We start from the raw sequence: 20,402 nt of genomic DNA, 5'->3' as shown, positions 1-20,402 counted from the left end.
TCGAAGGCGGTCTTCTGAGTTGGCGACCGAGCGACGGACATCCGTCCCGGCCAACTTGACTTACGTGCAACAATTTAACAACTTAATTATTGCTAAACTACGCCAGCAACAGCAACAACAACAGCAACAGCATCAGCGGCACCAGCCAGCAGCATCAGCATCTAGCCATAAATAAACAACGGTGCGTATGAGTAATATTGGATGTTCGACTCGGGATGGCAGGGAAAAAGTCGTGGTTGGCTGGTGGAAAAAAAAGAAGTAATAATAAGGCTGTTGGCTGCCAAAAAGATGGCAAGGTGCGATATACCCGAAAGATGATCATCATCGGCCCGAACAGCCACAAAAACAACAACTCCAGGCCACTTGAGCCAATTGGAACACACAGAAAGAAAATAATTAACTCGATAGATATTATGTATCGGATATTCCCCAAACTATAACATATAAATTTATGACATAAAATATTGTTTATTTTCTTTCCGAAAATGTATTAATTTTTGGAATTATCGATTTAGCTTGAAGTATTTACCCCAGTGCACCGTGGGTTCTTCTTGAGAGTGTGCAACCTGCCCAACTGCAACTGCAGCCTCAACTGCTACGGCTACTGCCTCCTTCTTGTCATTGAGTAATCTATCGACAGGTTGGCCATTTAGTTCGGCTCCAGCGTTGTGTGTGAGAATTAGCATAAAAACGCAATTTTTGAATATTAATGTGCAGTGGGGCAGCGACATCTTCCCTCGATTGCGTGTGCTCCCGAGAATTCGCAGACGTTGAAGTCGGCTCCTGCCACTTGGCTTACACACTCGGCCACAACGGAGCTCTTTGGCTCTAATCAGATTGCCCGGCGTTGATAACAACGCCTTGGGTTGCTTTTAGGCCAGCAGTTGCACTATCGGTTTCCCGGGGCATCTCTCACTTTTCAGGCGGCACGCAGAGCTCCACAGATTGGTAGTGCGGAGCATGAGAAATGTTTGTTCTGGCTAATCTGTAGAATGCATCGATATGTTGCGTAATATGGGAAGCTGAGAAGATTGCTGCAACTGGAACACTGGCTTTAATAAACGCTCACAAGTTCTAACTCTGAAAGAAAATATAAATTAGGTAAAACAATCAAAGATTATTAATTACTTTTAGTACGTAATGTATAGTTACCTTCAGTGGGAAGCGCCTTACACATGAAGATGATTTCCCTTACTAAAATTGCGTGTCAAAATTGTTATTATTCCAACCTCATTACAGAAAAAACCTATTTTTTTAGAATTTCATTGCAATAACTTTTCTTTTATTATAGCCAACTCTACTCTACATGTCGAATTTATTCTACATACGGCTTTCTAGCGACCCCAGCGGCAGTTTTTATAAGCGCATCTAGTTTACGCACGCGCCCCTAGAGGGCGCTAGTATGTCTTAAAAATTATGAGAATTTGCTATTGTAGATTTGATTTTATTAAACAAGAAAAAAACATCAAAGTGACTAAATAAAAAAAAACTTCTAAATGTTTTCAATTTTATATTGTATTGTATAGATGGCAAGTTGTAAACACATATCTAAATATGAGTGCACTTAGTAGCACTGAAGATGTTTTGTTTCTTGCCACAAACAAAACTTTGGTTTTATCTTTCCAAACTTTTAGTGAGCCTTCTTCCCGCACTAGAAACTCCGAGAAAACAAATCATGACACCGTAGACATAAATAAAAGTTCAACAAACCCATACCTAAACAAAACAAGTTTCGACAAGTGCACATGTGAGTATGCACGGGTAACTCATTCTCCGCTGCATTTCACAATTGAAGGGCAAGACGACGTCATGACACCAAAAAATGATGGAGAAAAGAGTGTGAAGAGGTAGGAGTGGAAGTGCAATGACATTGACTTGGGTCAATTGAAAAACTAGGTCACCCTCGCCGGCACTTTCACAACGATTGCGTTAAATTGCAGTGACATTGAGAGAGCAATAAACCGCACATCACCACCCTCCCCCCTTTGTTACACACAAGCTGAACCGGCGACAATGATGACGTATTAAGTTGAAATGGTTGCGAAAATCGAGGGAGTGCAGTGAATCACTGGCGAATAAATGTTTAATGCGTCAGTCTGTAAAATGTGTTTTCAGTCACGAACGCCGGCGAAACTGGTGGAGCAACTTCTCTCTGGGGATCTCCCCTTGGCTTCTATTTTTCTCTGCTGATCTCTTGAGAACTCTCTCTGGAATTCTCTCACCACAATGCAAGCCCACAAGACCGGGCTATGACGTCTACGAAACAATTAGCGAAAATCTGTTTTAAGCCAGGCTAAAACGTGTGAACTAGCATACACTTTTAATCATTTTAAATGCAACGAAAAGTGCAAATAAATAGTTTATTTTACAAATATTATTAAGATATATTTTCTAAGAAATATTGTAAACTAGTTTTCAATTTATGAATAATATTTAAAATAAACAAAATAAAAAACAAACAAATATAATAAACAAAAATATTTTGTAAACCAAATATACTCCTTTGAAGCTGCATTTTCTAAGGTGAATCATAGTCCTCAAAGTATTTAACAGCAAGTGTTTTTAAGACAGACCTTTTTTAAGATTAAAGGGATATAATGACATAAGCTCAATCATATAACACTAGCTGCTTAGTATAGGGTATTTCCCAAGCAGACATAATCCCATGTGCCATCTGTTGGCCAAATTAACTGCAGCAGCCGCCGCTGCAGCCGCCTGACTGGGCAGTTGGCCAAAACTGGGCGCACACACAAATCCATGCCAATAAACTGGTCCCTATGCGTATGTGATCTTGGGCACGTGTGCGTCCAAAGATCCCCAGCTGCTGTCACGAGGCTCAAATAGATAACCACCTACTCGGAAATTGGAACAAATTCAGCATTTAAGATCAAAAAGTAATTTATGCCGCAGGGGAATTGTAAATGAAGAATTATCCAACAACTCCACATTCGAAATCCCGGAAAATCAGTCGAAAACGTGCCGGCTATAAATAGAGGAAAATATGTAAGGAAAACCAGCAAAGGTCACCTTGACTAACTTGGCCGAATGGAGCCGAAAAACTCTGGAGAGCGCAACACCAACAAACACAGGCGGCGCAAGAGCGAGCGAGAGAAATGGCCGCTCACTTTCACAACGCCGCTGCGGCCGTTTCGTCATTCATCCTGGCGCAGCTGGCAGAGAGGTCCAAAACAGCTGCCCACACTGGAAAAAATTAGCAGTTACTAATTGCCTATAATATCTAAACGAAGTCTACTTTATACAAAAGCAGTATCCCAAGTCAAACTATCGTTAAGTCATTTGTTATATGTTTCGCAAAAAAATAAAAATATAAATAAAAAAAATATCAAAAATATAAATATAAAAGTGTTAATTTATTAAATTTTAAAAAAATTCAAGAAATATATATACTTTCAATACAAATTTCAAATTTATTTTTTTTACACCCCAATTTCGTAGTAATTTTTTTTCTGCGTGTACTGCCTGCGAGGGAAAGAGCGAGAGAGGTGGCGAGAGAAAAGCGGCTGCGGAGGCTACAAAATCCAGCGGCGGCAGCTAAATTCCAAAGCAGTCCGCTTGAAGTGCAAACAGTTCGCAACGAACGCGCAAAGTGAACGGTACGTCGACGACCTCAAAGTTCAGAGGCGCCCAAAATAATCCAGTGACTAAAAAGTGAATTCAAAACAAAACCAATCCAAAAGTAAGCATATATCATATATGTATATGTAGCATGCACTTGGAAAAATCGTACCTAAAGATACCTAAGATATAGTTGTCAACTTCCTGCCTCATCAGAGTGCATTCAACTTGCAAGGGTCAAGTGCATCGCTCGTTTCCGAAAACCGAACCTCGCCCTTGGCCTTCCGCACCTGAATCGTTAGTGGGGTGGGTTGGATTTCCGGGGTTTTCCCGAACAGCGGGAGGGGGGGCGACAATTGGGCGTACAATTGGCTTTCACTTTCGTTTTCATCGGGAGCATGCGCCATGTCGCGAACAGCTGTATTCCCATTTTCCGACGGGGTGACGTCGCAACGCCCAAGTAAAGTGGAACAACCGCATTTGACTTTGAGAGAAGGTCATCCGTAGGCCCAATTTTGAGGCACATTTTCGCAGCTTGCAACAAGTGTGGCAAATATGAATATATGAATATGAATAGATATATGAATATCTCTATTAACAAACGTCAATTTTGCGCCTATATGATTTTTAATTATGTAAATAGAAATATTTTGTTTATTGATAAAAATGTTATATGTCTATGGTTGTATCTACAAAATTTGTTAAAAATTATTTAGATTCTAGTTGGTTTATTAGTTACTATATCAGTCAATGATATATCCACGTTTCTAAAGAAGAGCAAAAGCAACTAGCTGCTTTTTATGCGGCACTACAGCACTTGTTACCAATACTAGATACTCGTTGCCAATAAAAATAAACCGCGATCACTCAGCCATAAATCATTATCTAGTTTTTTATATATCTGTGACATTTCCTCGACTTTTCGTACCTCACTTTTTGCGGAACTCATCGGAACTCTTTGGTTATTTTACCCCACCCGAATTCTTGGGAACTCATAACTGCACTCGTAATTCAAGCTAGGAAAACACACAACCTGAAGCAGATTCTAATTAAAAACGTGACAGATGTTTATATAAATATTTTCACACTGATAATAGTACCAATATGCACTTGTAATCGCAGGCAATCTAATCTGAAATAATATTGCAAACATTGGCAACAAACTCAACTTTGGCCCCCCAAAACTCTTCCTGTGTGCGATAAGCTTAGTCCTACGTCATTGAGTTATTTATCAAATTTACTTATTAATCATCCTAACCATGCCATAATTGGATTAATCAAATTGCTATAATTGTTTGCAACTCTTGTGATAAGATAAAAAACTGCCAACTTTTGAGAAAGTCACTGTGACGGTTTGCCAAATTAGAAATAAAACGATTAGAACTGAAGCGGTGGATTAATTCTATAGGGTTTCACACTATTTCATTGATAAAACTTCCATTTGGGCCTAATTAGATTTATCTATGTGTGTGAATAAAGAAGGCCCTAATTGAGTGGCAGTGTCATGTGGCTCCTATGAATTGCTGTATAAAAGAGCACAGAAAATCACAAGTTAATTTTTTCGGCAATGTTTTCGGTTCGGTCCGGTTGCGTGTTGTGGCGATGTCGCTTTTCTCTCATTAATACGACCTTCGTGAAGGTTAAAGAACGCCAACTAAGCAGTATGTGTGTGTCTGTGTTTGGGGAAAAGAGTTTTCCCCCCTCCCCTCAAAAAGAATTGTGAATGTTTTAACTAAATCATAGGCACGTGATAGCAATCAAAATGGGTAATCTCCCACAGGAATTGTGCTTTGATTTCATTGGCGGATTACTAAAGGAGTATTTGTTGTTTGTTTCACCCCCGTTAGCAATGGCCGCCATTAAGGACAGTCTGTTGGCTCAGGTTGCTGAGGTGCTGCCCAGCTCCGGGCACAAGGTCACCATTGTGGGCATCGGACAGGTGGGCATGGCCAGCGCCTTCAGCATCCTGGCACAGAACGTCTCCAAGGAGGTGTGCCTCATCGATGTCTGCGCCGACAAGCTGCAGGGCGAGCTGATGGATCTGCAGCACGGCTCCAACTTCCTGAAGAATCCCCAGATCACGGCCAGCACCGATTTCGCCGCCTCGGCCAACTCCCGGCTGTGCATCGTGACCGCCGGAGTGCGCCAAAAGGAGGGCGAGTCTCGTCTGTCCCTCGTGCAGCGCAACACCGACATCCTCAAGAACATCATCCCCAAGCTGGTGGAGGTAGGTTCCTATACACAATCGAAATCACAAATTAAATCATTAAACTAAAACGCATTTGCACTTACAGTACAGTCCCGATACCATTTTGCTGATGGTGTCCAATCCCGTGGACATCATGACCTACGTGGCCTGGAAGCTGTCCGGTCTGCCCAAGAACCGTGTGATCGGCAGTGGCACCAACTTGGACTCCTCCCGCTTCCGCTTCCTCATGTCGCAGCGCCTGGGCGTGGCACCCACCTCCTGCCACGGCTGGATCATCGGTGAGCACGGCGACAGCTCCGTGCCCGTTTGGTCTGGCGTCAACATTGCCGGCGTGCGTTTGCGTGAGCTGAACCCCACGCTGGGCACCGGTGAGGATCCAGAGAAGTGGAACGAGCTGCACAAGCAGGTGGTGGACTCCGCCTACGAGGTGATCAAGCTAAAGGGTTACACCTCGTGGGCCATTGGCCTCAGTACCGCCTCCTTGGCCTCGGCCATCTTGCGCAACACCAGCAGCGTGGCCGCCGTCTCCACCTCCGTTTTGGTAAGTTTTGTCATCACAATTCTATGAGTATATGGTTAAGAAATTTCTAATATATGGTATTTAATCTTACAGGGCGAACATGGCATTGACAAGGATGTGTTCCTCTCGCTGCCGTGCATTCTGAATGCCAACGGTGTGACCTCCGTGGTCAAGCAGATCTTGACACCCACCGAAGTTGAGCAGCTGCAGAAGTCGGCCAACATCATGTCCGATGTCCAGGCTGGTCTGAAGTTCTAAATCCAATCATCCAACTAACAGATTCATTCGCAAACCCACAAAAAAAAAAAGAAAAACAAAACACACCACAAACAGAGCGGAATGCTAATTTCAATCCATTTGAAGCAGCAGGGGAGCAGAATCCAGTGAAAAGATGCCACGGATCGTAGCATCAAGTATTTCTGACTACCAATGTTTATTTTTAGTACACCTCTCAATTTATTTATTATTTTTATGAATTAGTTTCTGTGTGCCCACACGAATAAACTGTTTAAAATTTAAGTTTAACCATAAATGCTCTTCTTATTTGGTTAATTTAATCGCCTTCTCTGGATTCTATGCTTATTTCTTTCTTGATTATGATATGATGATGTGTCCTGGATTAGCAAAGCTCCCGCATACACAACTTTACCACCTAAGGAACCTAATTTTAAGGCCACTCTAGAGGACTTCCGTTTGGGAAAAGAATCAGAGTCAGACAACAACCGCCGCTACCTCATTAGCGTAAATTTTGAATTGTGAATCGCGCTTGTCAATCAAGACGAGTTCTAGTCAAATTTACAGCCCTACTAAACTATAGTCCAAAAAATTTAACAAGCTAAGCAAAAGCCCATTTAGTCAAAATATACATGTTAATGAATAAAGATTTAGCACCTAGTTGGTTTCGAGCACCCATCAAAAACTAGATACTATAAGCCTTATCAATTGACGGAAAAAAGAAGTGAATGAAGCGTTGCAAGGGAAACTTTGGTAAGAATTTTCATATTGAGGCACGATCGGCTTGGGGTTGATAATCAATCAGTAAAGTCTAGCCAGATTTGCGGCCTTATCTGGGACGGTTTTGGGGCTGAAGATTTTGGCGCGGAACCGCAGACAACGACCAGACAGAAGCCCCTTTAACAAACGTGCTGCAACAAGCACGTAAAAATAATATACACCGAAATAATATACATACCAGATAAGAGAGTCTCGCTTTGCGAGTCTTTTGGCCCGATAAGACCTGGCTATAAAAGAGCCCCGGCTTTCGGATTCAGACATGAGAGCCCAATTCATCATGCAGAAGAGCACAGCCCAGATGATCATAGCCGTCTGCCTGATCTGCCAATCTTTGGCAGTGGCGGATAAGGATAAAGCTGCACAGCCATTAAATATAGACAGTGTTCAAAAACATAATATCAAGCTACTCAGCGAGCAACTGAATCGTGGCTGGCGAGCCTTCTGTAAGTTTCCACAACATAATCCTTGTAAACTTGATGATCTTATGAGCATAAATCTTGTCCAGGCGATGCCCCCGTGGATGAGGGTGTGATGTCCTTGTTTCAGGGCATCAATCCCAGCGATGCGCGACTCCATGTGATGACCATTACCAACCAGAGTGTGGAGCTGCCCATCAAGTCCATATCTCAGATCAAGGATTTCGATATCAATCCGGAGCGCAAGACCCTCATCTATGTGAATGCCTTCCACACGGCCGACAGCTATTTCAGTGTCCAGGAGCACTTGACGCTGCTCCAAAACAGCAGGAGGGATCTCAATGTAATAGTTGTGGATTTCGCAAAGGATGTGGCTCAATTGTACTATGCAGTGCGTCATCATCTCTCCGTGGACGGCTACTTCGTTTACAAGCTAGTGAGAGCTCTAAAGGATGCGGGCATTGCGCTGCAGGACATCACTTTGGCAGGACACTCGGTGGGTGCTAATATCGCCGCACTGGGTGCCCAGCTCTTTGCCAAGGAAAACAAGCAATTGGTGGGTCAACTGTTGGCCATCGATCCAGCCACCATGTGCCGCACCTCCGACATTTGGGTAAAACAAGGTGTGGCCTCAAGAGTGGTGGTGCTGCACGGGGAGGGGGATGTGTTTGGGGTGAGGGTGCCACTGGGTCACATCGACATCTACCCCAATGGCATTGGTTACTTTCCGAGGAGAAAGCTGCAGCCTGGCTGCGAGTCCAAAATCTGCAGTCACATGTATCCCTTTGTTCTGTTCATGGAGGTGAGCATTTTAAAGTTAACTGAAGCATTTTTATTTTATTTCTGTATTATCTTAAAGGCTCTCATCGAGGGTGTGATGATCCCTGCTACCAAGTGCGAGAGTTGGGCCAAGTTCCGACAGGGCGATTGTAATTTCCAGAATACGATCAACATTGGACTCATATACCCGTCCAATGCCAAGGGTCTATACTTCTGCATGACCCAACCGAATCCGCCATTCACCTACATGGAACATGGTCTGCGCTACAAGGCGAGACGTCCTGAGAAACCCTCTGAAAAGAACCAAATTAAGTATTAGTGTTAGCTGCTAGAATTGTACATGTTTTTTTAGTTAAATAGGTAATTTATTAAAGTATGTTTTTGTAAGTGAATAATAGTCTTTCATTCTTTTAAAAGGCCTGAAAGTATGCTTAGGTCTTAGCTTTATTCAAGAGAAGCGTTACCAGACAGGTTGATATAGAACTGGAACTGAAGCGTTAAATTGATTAATTTTATTTAACTATCAAAAAATTACATATTTAATGGTAAATTTACCAGTCGAGCTTATAATGGTATATTAGAATGGCTTTTCTATAAAAAAAGGTTTATTCTTCTTGCCATCTCAAATTTGCCAGAAATTCTCTTTAAAGCATCTCGCTCACTTTGTTTCAAGGAAGTTTCTCTTCGGCTCCGCTGATCTTTGGCTTTAAGCCAAGTCGAAAACAGCTGATTATACTCTTTAAAGCCGACTCTCTGAAAAGAGAGCACCAAAAAAGAGAAGCTACAGATCTATCATAGTTTCAGTAGCGTAGATAGAAAGGGGTAACTTAAAATAAAAAACATGTTTTATACTAGACTTATCATCTAATGTCGATAAAACAAAATAACTTACCACCAAACTTTGGATTCTGTTTCATTTTTAATTAGAGAAAATATATTTTTTAATTAAGAGCTAAATTCTATCATACACCTATGGTTAAACCAACAAAATGCCAAAAAAGAAATATCGTAAGAGTTAAGAACCCACCTACACCTCTGTATTTTACCACCACACGCACACCCATTGTTTTGTGTGATCCGCTCACGTCGAGCCGTCGTCTACCTGTTGCCAACTAAACTTTGGTCGTGCGAGCTGGAAAAAAGTGAGTTAAGAGCCGCTCGCGGCCAACTCTGGAGCGCAGTTTGGTTGAGTTTGTCGAGCGGTCAGGTTGCTCGGCGGTCGGCATCGCAATCGCAGTTGCAGCAGCTCGAGCCACAAGAGTCCAGCGATAAACCCGTCGTCGCGCTGTCGGTACGTGGAGCAAAATTAAACTAAGCTGAGCTGAACCGAGCTAAACACTCGCCAGTTGATCGTGCGGAACACCAGTGAAGCCAGCAGCACTCGAATATTACACAAAACGACTGCAAATTGTACACAAAAATACGGACGATCTCTGTTGGATATAGTTTTTCTGCTACTGCTGCTGTTTCGGATTTCAGTTTCTGTTTTTTGTGTACTAATAAACAACAGATAAAAGTTTTGAAGCCCAGTCTGTAAAGTGTAGCAAAATCGAAGGGATACCCATACTCATATGATCGGGGTGACCAGCCAGCTCCATTAGATACACGTATCCGATGGCCCGAGCATCCGTATCTGTAGCTGTATCTGTATCTGTGTATCTTTGTATCTGAAATCGTAAGCGCGTCGCACGCCAGCGCGTGTCTCCAGTTTTAAATGGCCTAGGCGGCTCCGTAAACTAAGCTCCCAGTTCCCAGCTACCAACTGGTCAAGTTTACTATTATTTATGTTTTTTTTTCGCCCCATCCGCTTAGGTGTTCGTTCAGTCGGCATTCTATTGAACAAGTGCGCGACAAAGCCAAATTCGGATGCAATTTTTCAATTGAACAAGCTTAATGAGTGAAGAGCAATTAGAAATATGTATACGTGTATAAGCCGAAAATACTATAAATAGCGGAGTAATGAAGTAATTGATGTGTGCTGCTTGGTTGTATAATCCGCACACAGGAGTGATAAATGAATGTATTTGATGTATTAGCGAATAAATAAAAAGTTTTAAGCGATCATATGAGTACAAGCAATAAATCAATGTAAATGAATGAATAGCTTTATAGATTTAAAACCCTTGGTGATAATCTTTTCAATACCTTAACAAACACGTTAATTTTTTCCACAAAAGTGCTGTTTGGTAAATCGCTTCAATAATACTTAATTAGTTTATGGAGAACGCTAACAATGCTAACAGATATCGGCTTAATGCCTAGATATATCTGCTTTATTGTGTGCTAATGAGGCCCGAAAACTCCCACCTTTCAAGTGGTTAATTCTGGGAACGAACAAGTGCCGGCGGAAAAAGTGCAAGTGGCAGTCGAATTGAAGAGCCACTGCCTTGACTCATTTGGTAAACAGATTGTGGGCCAAATAATCCAAAAGAAAGTGAAATTTATTCAAAACGAATTCGTCACCCATCAATGTCGGGCCCATTATGTGAGCTACTTTATATCGCGTATACGCAGTGTGTTTAATCTAGAAGCTGCAGATGATACAAGATATCCAGTTCGTTCTGACAGGCTGTTTGTTCTGAAAACAAATTACCACAGAGGTGGACAGTTGAGATTAAATCTGCGGGCAGGGTCAACGACTACTATTTGTACTCAAAGAACATGCAGATTGCGAAACTTTCAGCCGTCAGCCCGTACAAATAGCTAATTTACGACTCACGACTATCTTTAATTGTTTTTAAGCAACTAAACAATCAGAAAGTTCTTGGCTAGCCCAGTGGCTGTGGTGGGTGGTGGCTTCTCTGGCCGTGTCAGCCGTGTAATCAAAAGCCATCGTGACTTAACGTGGCCTAGACCCCTGCCCACAACCGGTTAGGTCTCACATTCCTGAAGATCACCTGCTATGTTTGTAAACGAAATTAGCGCGCTAAAGTGAAAATTGCCGGAATCCCCCGACCCTGGCATCTGTATAACACTAAACTCCACATAGAGAACCCGTTTTTTGTTGCCCCCTTCTGGATTGTGGCTTCTTCAAATATTTGCAGCTTCGACTAGCGCTAAGGAGCAAAGCCAACAGGTTTCAATACTTTGCGATTCCACGTCCAAGCTGAAAATACTTTTTCAAAAATCTGTGCTAGCCCAGCGTTCGATTAATCAAAATCGCGTTGGAGATACGCAACATAAGCGGAATTAATCAAGACTCGAATCAACAAAAAAAAACGGGAAACGATAAAGACTCGTGGCGCTGACGGCGCAAATTAAGCACCCGCAAAAAAAGAAAAAAGGTTCACAGAAAGTGCCGAATTTTTGCCCAACCCAAGGTTTTCTCATGAAAAAAGCACAAATAAACCGGAGGGCAAAAAATCCCGACTTCAAGTTGTACAACTACTTTGCCATTGAGTAGAGTCCACAGTTTTTGGGGAAATCCTGGCAGCACAATGATCTTCAAGTGGTTCGCAAAAAATTTAAAAGGTCCAAAAGGGAATCCAAAATAATTGTGTTTACAAGGTGATTGCAATAAAGTGAATCAAGTGACTACAAAAAGTGCCTTAAAAGTAGCATATCTTATATATACATAATGTATAGTGAAAAATTTCAATATGACCATAACTCTGTTCTCAGCTTTAAACAGCGCATTTCTCTCGAACTGAAAGTGCACAGCCAATTAAATTTACAATAAATTCAAAACAACAAAATGGAAAACAGCAGCAACAACAGAAACAACAGAAACACCAAAGAAAAAATGTTCGATACGTGCCGGAATTTAAGTTGAGCTTTTCAGCCCTCCAGTTTTATTTGCATGGATTGCATGTGTATTACCTTTACGGTTTTGCTGGGCGCATGGGAGCGCTCACCTGTCGCCCCCTATTGTGTGGGCTACAGTGAAGCCCCAATAAAGTGTACTTTTAAATTCATATTTAAACAATATGTATAGGAAGTTTATTGAATTAAAGTTATATTATTCAAGTTACTGCGCTTTAGCCACGTTTCTTAACTTAAAAATTATAAATAGCATGACTAACTTGTTTAGTTTTTTATATTTTAGGAGAAGCTTAAAAACTAAAGCTCGGGGAGAGCGGAAAAGAGAGAGTGTCGCAGCGGCGCGGGTGTGAGTGAGAGGGAAAGCTGCCGACGGCGACGCTATTTTCAATGACGCGACAACCAAAACAATCAACAAAATTCGCGTACGAAATCAAACAACAACTACAATTCGGCCTTCTCCGTATTGGCAGCGGCCTAGCGCCGGCCAAAACAACAACAATAATAACAAAAGCCAATTGTTTGTGATTAAGTAAACAAAACAAGATCACCTAAAAAAACTAAGTCAAACGGTGGAACAATGACTGTCTCATATGCGGGAGAAGTGCCAAATGGGAGCAGCTTTGGCTGCTTCTGGAAGATTCTGTGGAAGTGAGTATTATCTAGAAATATAAATATTCAAATGAAGAGAATACAGTAGCTAAAGGATAATTCTCAAAATTATTAAATATTTTGTTTTGGCGTTTTGAATGGTTTATATCCAGCCAGATCCAAAAACACTAAGAGTTAATGCATAATTATTTATAAAAATTATTAGGAAAATGACTGAAACTACTAGTTTTGCCAATCTGGGTCACCAGCAGAAAGGTACCGATTCCGGGGATTTTTCCGCATTACTCATTCACCTGCTCGAGTGTTTACCAACGCAATTAACATCCATCCAATACTCTGAACTCCTCTATTGAGCCACCTAGTACGAGTATATGGTGACTGGCATCTCGCCGCCGGCAACATCTGGTATCAGGCTATTTTGCGTTTAGAGTCTGTTTATTTTTAACCCCGGTTCGCTTTAATTGTTTCCCGAGTGCAGTCACTCGTAACTGGGCAGTTAGAATAGCAATTCCAGTTCTAGTTACTGTTGCACAGTTCCAGTTTTTGCCATTCAAACCAGAAAGAAGAAAAATTGGTAGCCAAAACAGCGAAGCGCTGAAAACTCCAATGGTGGCTTATCACACGTTCCGTAATGAATTTACTAATTGAAAAGATACTTTTATGACAGGGAAAATGTAAAAATTGCCTTAAACCTTTTGTTTTTGATGGGAGCCTCGTGTTGAAGTTACTTTTAGCTTATAATATTGAACAAGAGATAAATGCCAAGCCCCAACCTAAATTTTGAAGAGAAGAAGGTAAGCGAAACCTTGATCAAAACAAACAGAACAAAGACCCCACCTGAGTAGTACCAGTTTCGAAGCGGTTATGCCAATCAATATACATATATATTTTTTTATAATGTATCATATCACACTAGCAGACATTTGAATTCATTGGAACTGACATGCAAGATTGAAATACCCCATAAAATAGTTCTGCAGAACTGGTGACCCATTAGAAACGAAGACTCAATCTGAAATGCGATGAACCAGCTGTAGGGGAAAATGATTTAAAGTCTGAATGAGGAAATCATTTGTATCAGAACAGAAACCAGTTAGTTACAGTTCAAAGCCATAAATTCCTCGACTATCTACAAGTTACTTAATTCAAATCCCTTCCCCTTTTAATAGATGGCGAGGCAGCGTTTACAAATTGATCTGGCGCGAATTAGTCGCGTATCTGTGTTTATACTATACCATAAATGTTATCTACAGATTTGGTCTGACAGAAAGTCAGCAAGCGTAAGTATTATTAGTGATCTATTTAGTGGCTAAATTGTTTATAATAATATTTATTTTTTGGTAGCATTTTTAAGAAAATTCGCCTTTATTTTGGGCAGCAGAGTGAGAGCATACCCATGTCCTTTGTGCTGGGCTTCTATGTAAATCTGGTGGTGAAGCGTTGGTGGGAGCAATATAGGCTTTTGCCCTGGCCAGATACGTTGGCCCTGTTCATAAGCGCGGCCATTCCCAACTCCAATGGCGGTGTGAATGTAAGAATTTAACCCTAGATAAATCATTGATAATCCTGATATTTAATACCCAAATATACAGAATGAAACGGGCCGCCTGATGCGTCGCAATATCATGCGCTATATGGTTTTGGCCTATGTGATCACCCTTCAGCGAATTTCCCTTCGTGTGAAACGCCGCTTTCCCACCACCCAACATCTGGTGGATGCGGGTCTGATGCACGAGTCCGAGATGAAAATCTTCGAGGCGCTGAACCAGAAGAGTCCCATGTCCAAGTACTGGATGCCTCTGGTCTGGGCCACCAACATCATTAATCGGGCCCGAAAGGATGGCCTAATCGCCTCCGATCATATTGTGCAAACTATTTTGGTGGAGCTCTCGGATATTCGTAGGCGTTTAGGTGGTCTGATTGGATACGACACGGTCTGTGTTCCTTTGGTCTACACTCAGGTGAGTTGCAACCCTCTGTGGATAATTCATTTCTTTCATGGCAAATGAGTTGAAGTCATAAAATTTCCATTTTCAGGTGGTCACCCTGGTGCTGTACACCTATTTCATAGCTGCCCTTTTGGGCCGCCAAATGTTGCCCAACGTTTTGGACAGAAATGGACGCGAGGATCCCGATCTGTTCTTCCCCCTGTTCACCGTTTTACAGGTGATTGCATTTGCTCTAAATTAAATGAAATCATTCATTTTTCTCGCTTGATTTAAGACGGTTTAGAAGCTATCTTAATTTGCACGTTCCGCCTTATTTACTATAAATCAAAGTCAATTTTGCACGTCTCGTCGTTTTGTAAAAGCTAAAAAACTGGTTGCGGTTATTTGTTATTCACAATTTTTTTTTTTTTTTCCGCCAAACTGAGTGGCCGAATGTAATGGCTATACCTTGTTAGCGATACGCCACTCGGATGCTCTATATATTGGGCTATATCATGATATGGCCAGTTACAACTGTTTGCTGTTTCCCGTTTTGGTTTCTGCGGTTCTGCGCTGGGGACAGATTTCAAGTGCCTTATGTAAACGATTCGCGGTCACGTTCCCCGTAATAAATTGGCATTTTGCCGAGCTCTGGTTTGTGTTTTGTGTTTTGTGTTTCTCCGCGATATAAATCTGCGACAAGTGTTTAGCTATCATTACTAACTGTTAATGTCCATACCGTATAACTTGAAGCCGCAAAAAAGTGAATGGAATTGCCCAGCTTTCCCTGGCATACCCTCAAATTATTTTCAAGTTCTCCTGAAATTGTATGACTTTGTTTACATGATGTAATTAAACGAGATCCAATCGCCTTCCATTAATCTTTGCAGTTTGTTTTCTACGTGGGCTGGCTGAAAGTGGCCGAGGTGCTAATCAATCCCTTTGGCGAAGATGACGATGATATCGAGCTCAACTGGCTAATTGACCGACACATCAAGGTGAGTCACTGGTGCGAATAATTCGCACAATCTTAACGTAATTTGATTTGGCACATTGTCTATACGTCAGCCATCCGTTAAACATTTTTAATAGGCTGTGGCAATAATTCCTGCGGTCCATACAACCATAAAACAATCATTTTTCGTTAGAGATGCGAAAAAGATCCCCCTTAAAATTTCACACAAATAACCTGTATAACTGCCAATTAGTTGCATTTGGCACTGTGTAGATGTATGCACGAGTTTTTAAATTAAATTAGTAACAAAATTCGGAACAGATGGTTTTTGCATCGAAGCACCTACTTCCAAAGATAATTTTCCAGCTTCTAAACGAAACCTTGGTATGCCGACATCCGCAAGATACTTATACGTATCTGTGCACAATCATAATTTCATAGGTTTCCGAGTATTATGACTGCTAAAATCTGAGATCGCTAATTGGGTTAGCGTGCTAACTAAGTAAAGATTTTGCACTCTTGAGGCGATAATAGCTTGAGTCAGCCACTTCTTGGTTTGCTACTCAAAGGAAAAGAACATGTCTGTCTGCCACGTGCTAAAAATAACAGGCATTCTCTACATAGCCAACAAAAGACTCAGGAGCCAAGCACAACTTTAAACATATCGAACTGCAGAGTACCCTAGCAAAATAACCTAGTAGTATGACAAGTACATAGAAGTTTGAATTTGATTAATTATTATCTGAGATAGATGCTAGCTAAGCAAAGTCGAAGTGTGATATAAGTTAGCTTTCTTATAAGTACATCTTACTTATTTACATGTGACTGCAAGTCGTACTAAATAAATCTTTATTTATGAACTCAAATTCTGTATAATTAGATACATTTTACTTGAAGCAGCGACAGTAGATTTTATTAAAATATACAAATGCGACTTAGAAAAGCGTTCACTTTACAAAAGCAAATAAATTAGCAAAATGGAATTTCAAATATTTCTGGTTTCCCGCCAAAGTTATGATTTCGTTTTAGATGAGGGTATCTCTAGTCGACTTTCCTTTCGTTACTGATGCTGATTGAAGTTTTGGACTTGGGCTTTGGGCACTCGATGTTTGTGTGCGTTAGCAGCGATTTTTGCATGTGTGCAGTGCGTGTGTGTGTGTGTGTGTTTGTATCTGTGTTTGGGGCCTGCCGATGCTTGCAATTATTTACAAAAGTTAGCAGCAGCAGCAGCAAAAGTAAATTGAAAACAGGTTTTTGTTCAAAAAATGAGAAAATCGAGAAAAAAAACATACGGGCTGAAAAACATTGAAACCTCTTTTGTACAGCTTTATCATTGAATGTTGTCGCCTGTGTGTGTATTTTTATGGTCACCACAGCGCTGGGTTTGCTCGATTTCGGAAATGCATCTCAAGCGGTCGGTTTTAGCCCGGTTATCAGCTGGGGGCTAATGCCAACACCTCGGCCAGGTTTTGTGGCCCATTTCAACTGCACTCCACACGAACAGACGTGACTCTTGGCTCAGTCGCTCATAAATGGCAAATTGAAAACAGAGCGCGGCAAAATGATTAAGCAAATGAGTATTTTTCATACTTTTATTATTGTTTCTTTTTCTTTTCTTTTTGCCATTTCCATTTTCTGTAGTGGGCTGTGTGCCGATTTGTGTTATGGAATAATTAAAAACTTGTAAACAATTTCACTTTTTCTTTTGTTTCGATGTGGGACAGTAGCCACGCTTGAATTATTGTGACGTAATTGGGTTTAGTGCCTCCTCGAAATGGCCCAAAAATCGCAAATGGCGAGCACGTTTCGATATTGAACAGCCCTCGACTGATCCACTTTTGATAAACTCGCTTTCAGGCTGCCTACATGATCGTGGACGAGATGCACGAGGAGCACCCCGAATTGCTGCGGGATCAGTACTGGGAGTGCGTGGTGCCCAAGGATCTGCCCTACACGGTGGCATCCGAGCACTACCGCAAGGACGAGCCCAAGGGCTCCGCCGAGAAGTACAAGGTCAAGAAGGAGGACGCCATGTACGCCAACATAATGCCCGGCGGTGGCAAGAGGATGCTCAGCGACGATGTCTACGCGGACTATGTGAGTATCTATCTTAGTAGTTCCACTCACCACATAGATTCATATTAATAGTCATTGAAAGCTAACGTTTTAATGCTCTAACTTTGACATTAGTTGCGTTGTGAGATATATTTTCAGTAAGCATAACTTTTAATGGTTATTAACTTCATCGTAAAATGCTATAATAATTCTCAGGCTTACAGTTTTGTCATTTTTATGGGTAATGGATCATAATTTTATGCAAACGCATTTACATATAGATTTTAAGATGACTTTTTTATGCCAAGAGTTATATTTTAAAATTACTATTTACCGCAAACAGGAAAGCGTGGACACGCCCATGGTGGAAAGGAGGAAGAACAACTGGCTGGTTCGTCAGCTCTCTCGAATGGGCTCCATGAGGAGCCAGTCGACGGCCTACTCCTCCGGCGGAATGCCCTTCAACCGGAACCGGCTGAACTCCGTCTACTCTAGTCCCGAGTCCGGCTTGCCACTGACCATCCTGCAGCAGCAGCAACTGCAGCAGGCGCATCAGCAGCAGCAGGCCGGATCGCAGCCAAGTAAATCGAGTCTCTATGGGAAGTTTGTGCATCGCAAGTCGATCAGAGCTCAACGCCAACTGATCAAGCAGAGTAAGTAAATAAACAAATTATTCATATTAATTGAATTCAAATAAACAATTTTTCTGCTAGTGACAATTTCTGTAAGCCCCCAAGAGTATGCATTAAATTTTGAATTATTTTTATTTTTCAGACTCCAAATTGAATGGCTTGAATGTGAGTGTGGCCAAGACCAGACCGCGGATACCCACACCCGAGGTGGCCAAGGATGGCAACACGAATCCAGGTGAGTAAACAGCCACATATTCTGCACAACACATGCAACTTTTTGAACGAAACGCACCACTCCCGCCCGTGTAGCCACCAGCTCGGTCCTAATGGCACCACAGCAGCTGAGCACCACCAGCGCACCACCGGGCATGTACCCCTCCACCTACGCACCCGACACCCTACTGCACCAGGAGAGCGGCCAGGTGCTGGGCACGCTGCTGCTCTCGCCCATCAAAGAGATGGATAGCTCATCGTCCAATAACACTCTGATTCCAGGACATCCGGCCACCGCAGCTCTGGCAGCCAGCATGAAGGAGGGATACACGCCGAGCAGTAAGTGCCAATATCCAGATTAATATTTATTTCCATTTCTTAATTTTTGTTTCCCTTAATAACTCGCAGCTATGCCCGCTGCCACGAACATCACCACGCTGTCGTTCCCCTTCAGCGTGACCACCACAGGTGGGGAAACGATGCCCACTGGGACACTGAGCATCCTGCCCATTTCGGCCAACGCCCAGCTGCCCACGATCACGACGACGGCAAGTGGATACGATCCCAACGATGTAATTACCACGATACCGGTGTCCTTGTCCATCCAGCGATCCCCGTCAGCACTCTCCATTGTGGAGCTGACCGGTGCCGATGTCCAGGATGGATATAGCAACAGTGGGTCAAGCAATGGCAATGGTGGCATTACCACCACTGCTCTGCTGTCCGTGAAGCCGCTCAATGGCAACCAGAACATTTCGCGAAACAACAGTTTCAACCTGAGCCTCAATCTGCAGGATCCGCAGCAACGATCCTCGATGAGATCGGCGGGTCCCACGGATACAGTGGACACCTCAGGCACGATGCCAATGCCCCATAGAAGTGGAGGCCTGGAAACGGGCGGAGTCGGAGGATCCTCGGCACCCTCAACTCTGGCGAAGCACAAGCCGGAACAAAAGACCGGAGAGGTGTACGTCTGACATTATTATCAGTCGGATTAGATTAGTTTAGACTTGATCGGAATTCGAGCCACGTAATTTTATTTAAGAAGCAATTGGCATTGTGCCACCCAGAACCACTAAAAATGATATTATCAGTAGCCTGAAAAAGTAGGATTATTGCTGGGATTTTATCCTTGACCTCTAGTAATCACTTTTCCAAGTTTTCGCTTACCAAGTTTGGATTTGCTAAAAACAAATGTTTAACTAAAATTGATTTATTCCAATATCTTATACTTTTTTACTTTATAAGAGCAGCTCAACAAAATTCTAGTAAATATTGAACGAATATTACCAACCGAGTGGAACTGTAAACTGTAAAGAGCATTGTATATAATTATATTATTTTATAGGAAATTGACTTACTGTTTTGGCACTTGCCATATAAGCTAAGCGTTTGAATCTTTGCATAACTTTTGAAAGAATCTCTATCTCGTGTAGGCAGTGTAAATACTTGTAAACCAACACAGTATGTGATATGCGATTGTTAACCAGCTAGATTTTGTATCTTTACAAGTACAGATAAATAAGTGCCTAAGTTTATAATCTGTAATTATAAGCCGCTGTATGTGAATGTAGAAAATGTATGCAAACGTGTCCTTTTGTACAGATGAAGCAACAACTTCTTATAGTTATATTTTGAAATAAAATCCATCACTTAACAAAACCACACTTTTAGCCAACATTTTTGTTTATATAAGAGTTACTGGGGAGTACATCTTTTACGACATTACACAC

At 41.9% G+C, this 20,402-nt stretch overlaps 3 protein-coding genes across 5 annotated transcripts; all 3 read left to right on the top strand.

Moving 5' to 3' along the window:
• Positions 1-3,551: 3,551 nt before the first annotated feature.
• Positions 3,552-6,830, top strand: LOC120449675 (L-lactate dehydrogenase). Its single transcript, XM_039632277.2, has 4 exons — positions 3,552-3,697; positions 5,424-5,803; positions 5,871-6,326; positions 6,399-6,830. Exons 2-4 carry the CDS (start codon positions 5,426-5,428, stop codon positions 6,561-6,563), a joined length of 999 nt encoding a protein of 332 aa, XP_039488211.1. The 5' UTR covers positions 3,552-3,697; positions 5,424-5,425; the 3' UTR covers positions 6,564-6,830.
• A 748-nt stretch (positions 6,831-7,578) lies between these two features.
• Positions 7,579-8,907, top strand: LOC120448617 (lipase member H). The gene is made up of 3 exons (XM_039630730.1): positions 7,579-7,762; positions 7,825-8,537; positions 8,595-8,907. The coding sequence occupies exons 1-3, from the start codon at positions 7,579-7,581 to the stop codon at positions 8,832-8,834; spliced, it is 1,137 nt and encodes a 378-aa protein (XP_039486664.1). The 3' UTR covers positions 8,835-8,907.
• Positions 8,908-9,674: 767 nt separating this feature from the next.
• LOC120449022 (bestrophin-2) lies at positions 9,675-20,334 on the top strand. Of its 3 annotated transcripts, none has more exons than XM_039631303.2 (12): positions 9,675-9,806; positions 12,561-12,925; positions 14,056-14,166; positions 14,231-14,417; positions 14,479-14,847; positions 14,924-15,052; positions 15,705-15,812; positions 17,627-17,866; positions 18,168-18,477; positions 18,599-18,691; positions 18,952-19,008; positions 19,078-20,334. In XM_039631303.2, the coding sequence occupies exons 2-12, from the start codon at positions 12,855-12,857 to the stop codon at positions 19,644-19,646; spliced, it is 2,244 nt and encodes a 747-aa protein (XP_039487237.1). In that variant the 5' UTR covers positions 9,675-9,806; positions 12,561-12,854; the 3' UTR covers positions 19,647-20,334. The 3 variants fall into 3 exon arrangements, with proteins under 3 accessions (XP_039487237.1, XP_039487236.1, XP_039487238.1); XM_039631302.2 differs by having other exon boundaries at positions 9,676-9,806; positions 18,766-19,008; XM_039631304.2 differs by lacking the exons at positions 9,675-9,806; positions 12,561-12,925; positions 14,056-14,166; ... (1 more) ...; positions 14,479-14,847; positions 14,924-15,052 and adding an exon at positions 15,567-15,641 and having other exon boundaries at positions 18,766-19,008.
• Positions 20,335-20,402: the final 68 nt, after the last annotated feature.

The sequence above is a fragment of the Drosophila santomea genome, chromosome 3L (assembly GCF_016746245.2).
Source record: "Drosophila santomea strain STO CAGO 1482 chromosome 3L, Prin_Dsan_1.1, whole genome shotgun sequence".
NCBI lineage: Eukaryota > Metazoa > Arthropoda > Insecta > Diptera > Drosophilidae > Drosophila > Drosophila santomea.
The sequence above is the reverse complement of the archived record's forward strand: the minus strand, read 5'-3'. Positions and strand labels throughout refer to the sequence as shown.

Bases quoted from the DNA above. Each gene is read 5' to 3' on its own strand.
- LOC120449675 (XM_039632277.2), top strand. From the start codon at position 5,426: ATGGCCGCCATTAAGGACAGTCTGTTGGCTCAGGTTGCTGAGGTGCTG. The intron at 5,804-5,870 runs GTAGGTTCCTAT...TTGCACTTACAG, and splicing joins TCATCCCCAAGCTGGTGGAG to TACAGTCCCGATACCATTTT. The intron at 6,327-6,398 runs GTAAGTTTTGTC...TTAATCTTACAG, and splicing joins CCGTCTCCACCTCCGTTTTG to GGCGAACATGGCATTGACAA.
- LOC120448617 (XM_039630730.1), top strand. From the start codon at position 7,579: ATGAGAGCCCAATTCATCATGCAGAAGAGCACAGCCCAGATGATCATA. The intron at 7,763-7,824 runs GTAAGTTTCCAC...AATCTTGTCCAG, and splicing joins TCGTGGCTGGCGAGCCTTCT to GCGATGCCCCCGTGGATGAG. The intron at 8,538-8,594 runs GTGAGCATTTTA...ATTATCTTAAAG, and splicing joins CCTTTGTTCTGTTCATGGAG to GCTCTCATCGAGGGTGTGAT.
- LOC120449022 (XM_039631302.2), top strand. From the start codon at position 12,855: ATGACTGTCTCATATGCGGGAGAAGTGCCAAATGGGAGCAGCTTTGGC. The intron at 14,848-14,923 runs GTGAGTTGCAAC...TTCCATTTTCAG, and splicing joins TTCCTTTGGTCTACACTCAG to GTGGTCACCCTGGTGCTGTA. The intron at 15,053-15,704 runs GTGATTGCATTT...TAATCTTTGCAG, and splicing joins CCCTGTTCACCGTTTTACAG to TTTGTTTTCTACGTGGGCTG.